The 8,230-nt window shown below is 38.9% G+C and overlaps 1 protein-coding gene across 1 annotated transcript in view; it reads left to right on the forward strand.

Moving 5' to 3' along the window:
• Positions 1-841: 841 nt before the first annotated feature.
• TMEM123 (transmembrane protein 123) overlaps positions 842-8,230 on the forward strand; it is a 12,859-nt gene continuing 5,470 nt past the window's right edge. The window contains exons 1-3 of the mRNA XM_035897165.1: positions 842-904; positions 3,114-3,179; positions 7,808-7,999. Of these exons, the coding sequence (XP_035753058.1) occupies positions 880-904; positions 3,114-3,179; positions 7,808-7,999 (283 nt within the window). The 5' untranslated portion in view covers positions 842-879. The remainder of the gene's footprint in view (positions 905-3,113; positions 3,180-7,807; positions 8,000-8,230) is intronic.

The following is an 8,230-nucleotide window of genomic DNA, read 5'->3' on the forward strand; positions in this document are numbered from 1 at the left end:
TGCCATTTGTAGTTGCAAACTTTATCATTCTGAGATCTTCGCTGAGGTTTCATAACTACTAAGAAAATGCCCTATTTCTGTGATACTTAGTTCAGGTTATTTGCTTGCCTTTAGCAGAATACTGTTATAAGGGATCCTCTTGCATGCGTATGCATGCAAGACTTCATTCTCTCTGGTTTATCTTTAAATTTTACCATTTGATTGTAGACCAGGCCTGAGGACAGAGTAATCAGGCCTCGATTAGTCTTTAGGGTATGATGATATTTCACTACAGGTGTGATCTCCCCACCTGCCAAATGCTCAGTGGATGCATTAACATGCTGTTAGTCCCAAACTAAGTAATGCAGCTTCTTAGTGGAGCTTATTGTTTTACTGTGCTGTCCATGCAGCAAGCCCCCATCTGCCTGCAAAGGCCTTGCAGACTTTATTGGAAAAGATTTACATGAGAAATCCTTTTCCTTCTGCTGTAGGTGATGCAGGTCATATGTTTTTACTGACAGAAGGTGCCTGATTTTCTACCTCTTCTTTCAGTCCCCTTTGATCTCAAGGAAGAAGAGAACTTGTGATGGTGATGATGGGGAAGATAAAACTGAGGATGGGAAGGAGTTCCAGTTCATTTTATAGTTGGATGGTGCAAATGTTGTCATTTTTAACATGCTAAGGGCAGGCTGTTGTGGTACCATGCTTTTATATCATTATACCTAACTCCTGTCCATGGTAGTTTAGTCATTTATATGCCCAAAGCAAGTGACAGGTGCTGGTTTGGTTGGGCTTTTTGTTGCTTCTTAGCAATAAAGCACCTAAAACTATCTTATTCTTCTTGGGTTTTATGTAGGAAATGAAGAGACTAACAACTCCAGCAGTGCTACATCCATTGGTATGGGTCCAGACCATAAGTTGCAAGGTAATACTCGTGGCATTTCTGTTGCTGTTCTCAGTAGCATCGAGAAAAGCAATATGTGTTATTGTATGCCTTAAACTGTCCTGTAATAGTTTGCCCTTTATTTTATTTTACTGAATTGTGAACAGCTGTAGGGCAGGAGGGAGGTACTCTATTCTGCAACAATTAAGGATATTTAAGAGGAACAGTAGAACACAATCCTCATATCCTTGGGTGCCTCAGAGCAACAGAGAGAGGAGAAATAAAATGGGAAAAAATTATGTATAGAACTAGAAATAGCTGCCAACATCAATTTCAATTGGTTGAAAAGAGAACCACCAGCTCAATAAGTGCTGGGCTAGAATTCAGTGCTCTTGAGAAAGAGGCAAGGCACTTTTTCATTTGATTTTTAACATCAAAATGGATTCTAAGTCCACTGTGCTTGAGCTCATTGCTAAAGTACATATTTATTTCCTAGCGTGATCTCATTTTGACTGTGTTAAGCTGTACACCTTTAAGCATGTGCCATGCAAAAGGCATATTCCTTTGAGTCATTTTTGCCCTGTACTACTTCACTTGTCTCATTTGCTGTTGGCCAACAAGTGGGATGTATAGCTAGTACTCTGCTCATGGACTCACTCTATCTTCTGTTAATTGCATCACTGACTCACACCCAAATTCCAGGCAGTATAGCTGGCTGCTTTTCACCTGTATGAGCATGCAGTCCACATCGAGACATGTTCCTGGGGTTGCAGAAGTAAGCACTCAGAACTTGGGAGAAACCCAAAGCTGTGTTCTGGTTACAGTTTAGGGCCAGTGTGGGAAAGATTTAGCCCCAGGCCTATCCATGGTTTATGCTGGTATAAAGTCAACATATCCAAGAAAGAATGTATTTGTAATTGTACAATCGTAGACTGTTTCTCAAAGACAATTAAATCTGCAACTTAATATCCCAGGTATGTCAGTATAAGGGCTGTGTGTGCAGTGTGCAATGGTGGGACTGGTTAGCTATGATTATACCAAAGAAAAGGCAAAGTAATTCCCTCTGTAGTTTCTTTTTCCCTCTTTTTGGTAGCTGGTATGAAGTTGTAAATTTTTTGCATTTGTTCTTAAACCTGAGCTTGCTCATAATATGTCTGCAATTGCAAAGAGGGTTGACCAGACTGTTTTAGACTACACTTTTCCAGTGGTAAGAACAGCAGGAAATAGGCCTGCTTCTTGATTCTGGTAGCTGTGTTGCTATTCTCGTCATCTCTGAGGTTACACACTTTGTTTTCCAGCCATTCTAAAAAGCAGTAGAGCTGCTGCAAGGCGCATAACTCTAGCAACGTGGGAGGATGCTGTGAAAGATCAGTTACTTCAGAGAAAAGAATAATCACAGAATGGACATAGACAACAGTGCAGAACAATGGGAGGGAAGTACGGGCAGGAACAGGAGTTACCAAACAGCCCAGTAGATCTTTGCCAGGAGGAAGAGACTGTTAACCTCTAAGAAATACTGAAGAAGGGTGCAGCAATGAGGACAGAAGTGAGAGTGGGAAGGGTGCCTAAGAGCCTAGAAGTAACATGATTTGGAAGGGGGGAGGGGGGGGAAGAGAACTGAAAAAGTAGAAGTGAAAGAAAGGAGAGAGGGACAAAAGCGTTAAGACTGAGACATGGGTTACATTTTAAGTCTTTGGAAACAAGTACGTTCTTAGGATCTTTTTGTGTAGAGAGAGCATAAGCCCAACAGAAAGCTGTTTCACAGGTATAGGTCTGTCCCTACTTGAGATGACTACAGTATGTTCCTAGCATAAGCCCAGTTTGTAATAGAGATGCAGCAAAATGAAAGTAAAGATTGAGGGACAGGAAATGGTACTAGAAAAAAAAAAAAACAGTGCTTAAGTAGGTCAAGAAAGTCAGTGACAGTATGGCTTGGAACAGTAACTGGAAGAGAGCATGACGTAGAAGTAGAAGAGAACAAAAAGAGGAGATACAACGAATTCAGATGCAGACCGTTTGGGCACTGCTATGCATACGGTGTAACTATGTTCTTGTTGAACTGAGATCTGGAAGCATTTTGCAGGGGAATAAAACCATCTGCTTTGGGATGGAATACTCTCTGCTCTATTCCCATTTGTAGCATACAAACACAGATACCCTGAGGAGATTATTGTGTTGGGGTACTTTAATTATAGTAAATTAAAATGAAAATTAATACTATTTCTTTTCTTGTTTTCTTTTTTCCTTCAAGAAAATAGCAGTTTATCCAGTGTCACTGGTTTATCATCCACACAATCTACAGCAACATCTGCAGTAGGTACGTACCTGTTCATCTGTCCATTACTATGAACCTAGAAGCTAGCTCCAAACCTACCCCAGATCATACCAAATTCTACAGAAATATCCATCAAAAGTATGTATTTGAGAGAGGCGTTATCATTTTAGAGCTTTGAGGCAACATGTAAACCAACTCTGAAAAGAAGCTGTACTGTTTTTCAAGTTTAGGTAGCAGGCTTCATCAGTAGAAGCAATGACATTTGTGGTGCCATTGAAAAACAGGAATCAAAATAAAACTTCAAGGAAGAATGGAAAGAAGTTGGTCTTTTTAATGCTCGTCTTTGTCTCTAAGCAGACTTCTTCCATTTTCATGGAATAAAGATGAATAGGTTGTGCAAACAGTGCATATCTGTTTAATGGGTTTTCACAGTAAATAGATTTAGGGTATAATGAAGTCCTGGGGGCTTGAGTTTCAAGGGTAAGACTCCATTTCCTTTTAGGTAAGACTCACGGCACCTTATACCACAGACAATAGCCCTTACAGACCTCACAGCACAAAGCAGTGGTGGTCAAGCAAGACACAAGCAGCAGATCTGGGACAATCTGTCACAGGTACTTTTGCATCGTTCTACCACTACAGTCTTTCCTTCACAACTTGGCAAATACAACTTGCTTAGGGACATGGTTTAGTTGCTTAGGGACATGGTTTAGTGGTGGGATGGCAGTGTTAAGTTGGACTTGATGATCTTAAAGGTCTTTTCCAACCTAAACAATTCTATGATTCTACGAAAAGAACTGTAGGTAAGAATGATTTCCCATGGGCAGCAGTGCTGCAGTTGTGATGCTCCAACATAAGTAATGTGTTTACAAAACACATCTTTGTAGAAAGAAGAAATAACTGTATTGGATCAGTTAGTAGAGTTTGAAAGCAGATACTTAACCTGGGACACAAAGAGTGCATCCGCTTGTATTTGCAGTGTTCCAACTGTTGGATATGTCAGTGTGAGATTATTAGAAAAGGACATTAAAAAAATGTCTAGAAGAACTTGCAGAGGCATATTTCACTGCATCAGTAAAGACTTGGTAACAATTAATGTTACGCAGTTGTTCAGTCTGTGATGCACAGAAAATTTTGTATCCGAGAGAAGCGAAGCTAGTTCCAGGCATGAACAGAGTGCCCTTTGTGCCAAGAGCCATGTGAAAGCAGGGCAGAAATATTGTGCCCACCCTAAGATACTTTGCGTTTTTGTGGAGTTTTATGCTGATCATAAGGTCCCAACTATGTTATTCCATTTCCAATACAGCTCTCACTTTATGTCTCTGTAGTCTCCAGATAACCTCGCAGCTATCATGCTCAGAAGTTGCTTGTTATTCATTTAAGAATAAAATACTCACCAGAAGAAAAAAATCTCTGAAAAAACCTTCCTTTGATAGCGAGGAAGTGGTGCAATGTCTCATTCCATTGCCTGCAGTGTACCAGTTTCAGCATGTCTGCCTTAGAAAGTGGAGACATTTTTGTAATCCCCTTGTTGCCGTGGGGCCTTCCCCCTGTGTGAAGCCATTGTTAACCACAGGTGTTTCACCCACCCTGTGTGTGCCTCAACCCTTCCGCCCACCGCTCCAACCTAACTGTGGGTTTCTTGCAGGAGTCTGAGCTTTACTGTACCTGGATAATAACAGTAAAAAGAGGCCTGAGCCTTGTTAGGCATGGTACAAGTACTGTGCCTAAGTACTACGTGATTGCTTCACATAGTTCATGATTCACATCCTTGACTTTTTTTTTTTTGTTAGAAACCTCATAGATTTTCAGACAATGTGCATCCATTTTGATAATGTGTCTTGATGTCTTCAGAAGAAAGACTACTGGATATATGCATTTAATTTTGCTTAAAGTCTCTGCCTTTTTTGGGGGGGGAGGAGGGGGAGAAGCTTTTCATGACATAAGCAAAAGTCTGTTTCATTCAATCATTTTCCGTGCAAAGGAGAGTGTTTATTTATTTGAGGAAGAGCATTTGCTAATAATTATTTTGTGTGTTAGCGTGGTGCTTGTGCAGTTTGAGTTGTGTTCATTCTTGTTGTGTTAGAACACTAATGGAGTAGTGCATGCTGCTAAGACTTCTTACCTTAATGCTAGATACAGCTTGATTGATGGGTATAGCATAGCTATGTAATGTTTAAACACAGGTAACATACAAAGTAAAATACTTGTCTCTCTTAAAAATAAAGCATTATAAACCTGAACTATATTACTGGCATGCATCCTTTTTAAATAATAATTAACTCAGGCAGTCTGAGTTAGTTTAGCATGATGTTCAATGAAGCCCAGCTGGTCTTTTGCGGGAAAAGTAATTAGGGAAATAGAAGATAAAAGGACAGCTGTTGCTAGCAAATGTTCTTTCATCTTAACTCTGTTGGTAAAATAGTAAGGGTAAGATTTTTCAAAGACACAGAAAAACAGATTGGTGCCCAATTCATGTCAGCTTCCCAGATTCTCTAGCTGCCTCAGATAGCCTCCCACTGATGTTTTGAAGTGACTGATGCCAAATACATCATGAAAGATTAGTCTGTAGGAGAGTAACCAGATTTTACTCTTAATGTTACATCACCAAGTGCTGTAATCTTGATAAGGTAAGAAAAAAGGATTGCTGGTAGGAGAGGGGGGGGAAAAGTAGTGTGCAAATCAGCTGCAATTCCTCATGATAGCTGCTTGGATATTTTTTGTGCTGACTCAGGTTTTCTGTAGGGTAATTTAATGCCCATGAGGATAAGAACGATCTTTGTGTAACATCATTTAATAATGTTACGCATGGAACAATTAGCCATTGTATGGCTCAGAAACACAAGCCAGTTTGACACTCAGAAATCATGGCTAAAAAAACCCAGAAAGCTGACTGGTTGACACTTGCATTCAGATTTGTCTGACTTTTGGTATATTTTGTATTAGAAATGCAATTACCAGGTGTGGTTTCATGTCATATAACTGTAGATGGTTTCCATATAGACATTTACCTGTCAGTATTAAAATGTGCCCTGAATTTTATCTGATGTATTTTACACATGCTTCATAGAGGAACTGAATTTCCTAATTGTAACAAGGTAAGCACGTGAATATAGTACTCCAAACTGTTCTATCTCAATGAATGCTGATTTCAAAGTGTTTCCTAGGGTTATGGCACAATACAATTATAATATCAAAGAATAGGAAAATAAATAACAATTACTATGGGGACTCTGTTGGGCTGTTTCAGTAGTTTTAATGTTAAATGTCTCAGGAAAGTGTTGTGTGGTCCAGTTCCTTTCTGAATGCTTACATTGTTTGGGTTTTTTGAGTTTTTCATATTCACATCTGTACTGAAAACAGTGATACTTAAGTCTTAGCTACTCATGTTTTAAACCACGCTTACAGGAAGATTATTCTATTGAAGCATTTTAGATGCTGTATAAAAAAAGCAGAAATTGAATATCAAGTTTACTGTGGAACTGCGATGAAACTACCTATTCTTCAGTCGTTCTAGTTCTGGACAATTTCAAGAAAATGTGGGTATAATCAGACATTCGAATGTTCATAATTAAAAGGTTTTGTGGTGTTTACAGTGAACCCAGCTTGTATGATGTTATAGAAAAAATACAGAAGTAGACACCTGCAAAAGGAGCTTTTTCTCCCTAAAATTCCTTCACACATAATTGCTATTTGCCTTATATTGTCTGCTTAGAGAAATGTTAGTTGCGTAACAGGCTCATGTTTCTCGTTAGTTCCTTCTTAGAAAAATAAATAATTGTTCTTAAGATCATTCTAGCTGGCTGCCTTCTGTTAAGGTTCTAAGGATTTTGCTATAAATATCAATCTCTTATTCTTGAATTTTGCTTCGTGGTATTTTTATTCTGCACAGTTCATTACTGCTTTCTGAGGAGGGAAGGGGAAGTGTTAGGTAAAAGCAGAGGAAAAGTTAAAGATGTTAGGTGTCAATTAAACTTGTGAAACAGCATTCCAGTCTTTGTTTTAACCTTGGCAAGGCAGCTCACTACTAAATAAGTTATACAAGCCAGCAGATTTACTTTAGTTGAACTTTTATCACATGCGGAAAACCTCTTGAACCTTAAGTTTAACATACATACAGAATTCTCTCTGGTACATTTAATATACATATGCAGCCTTAGTAAAGCCAGTGTTTCATTCAAAAGCAAATTAAAGATTAAATCATTATTAAATTGGGCAGGGGGGAGCACCTTTTCCTGCAAAATCCATTCTTATCAGAAAGCTTAGTTGTCTGAAAATTGGGTGATTCAAATAGAAAGTTACTCTTGATCCAGAATTTTATCACATTTTAAAATACTGTAAGTTAGGTGTGGTTCTATGGAACTGGTTAGTGTTATCCAAAAAAACCTGACCCTTCTAAAAGTTATCAGATATTATCCAGGTTTTCTTTACAGCCTTTCCTTTAAACCATTCCTGACCTTGAGCCCCAGAAATCAGAAGTTAGGTCTTTCCAAAGGAAATGCGTAGGGGAAGAGCTGTATATCCATGCAAGCCTGAATATCCATGCAGTGGCATTGTCATTGTTACTCTGTCATTCTATTTGGGCATGATCAAGGCTATCTTATTCAATGAGTATAGTTTATTATTTGTATGTATTTTTCTGTGTGATATCACAAATAAAAATTTCCCAGGTATGTCCACCAGTACTACCCATCTGACCAGTACCAGTCAGCCCACCAACACCACTATGTCCGTCACCTTGACGACTCAGCCCACCAAAACCAGCCAGACAACAAGATCCACCACAGCTTCATCAGTCACCTCATCACAACTCAATATTACAGTGGTGACCACTTCCAAGATGTCTTTCACTTCTGTAACAGGTGCGTTCACATTTCAAGAAGCTCATAAAGGTTTGCATACACGTGACATGTGTTGTACAATTGTAGAATCTTTAATTTCACCATAGTATAATAAAGAAAGAAGGTATTTGCGTGCTTTAAAATGAGAGTAATGTGGGGGTTTATTATTAAGTTGGCTACAGTGATGTTGCTCTGAACCCTCCACTTACTTAAATAAGGCTTCACTTAACCTGAGACACCTGACATATTTGG

The sequence above is a fragment of the Egretta garzetta genome, unplaced genomic scaffold (assembly GCF_000687185.1).
Source record: "Egretta garzetta isolate BGI_Z169 unplaced genomic scaffold, ASM68718v1 scaffold547, whole genome shotgun sequence".
NCBI lineage: Eukaryota > Metazoa > Chordata > Aves > Pelecaniformes > Ardeidae > Egretta > Egretta garzetta.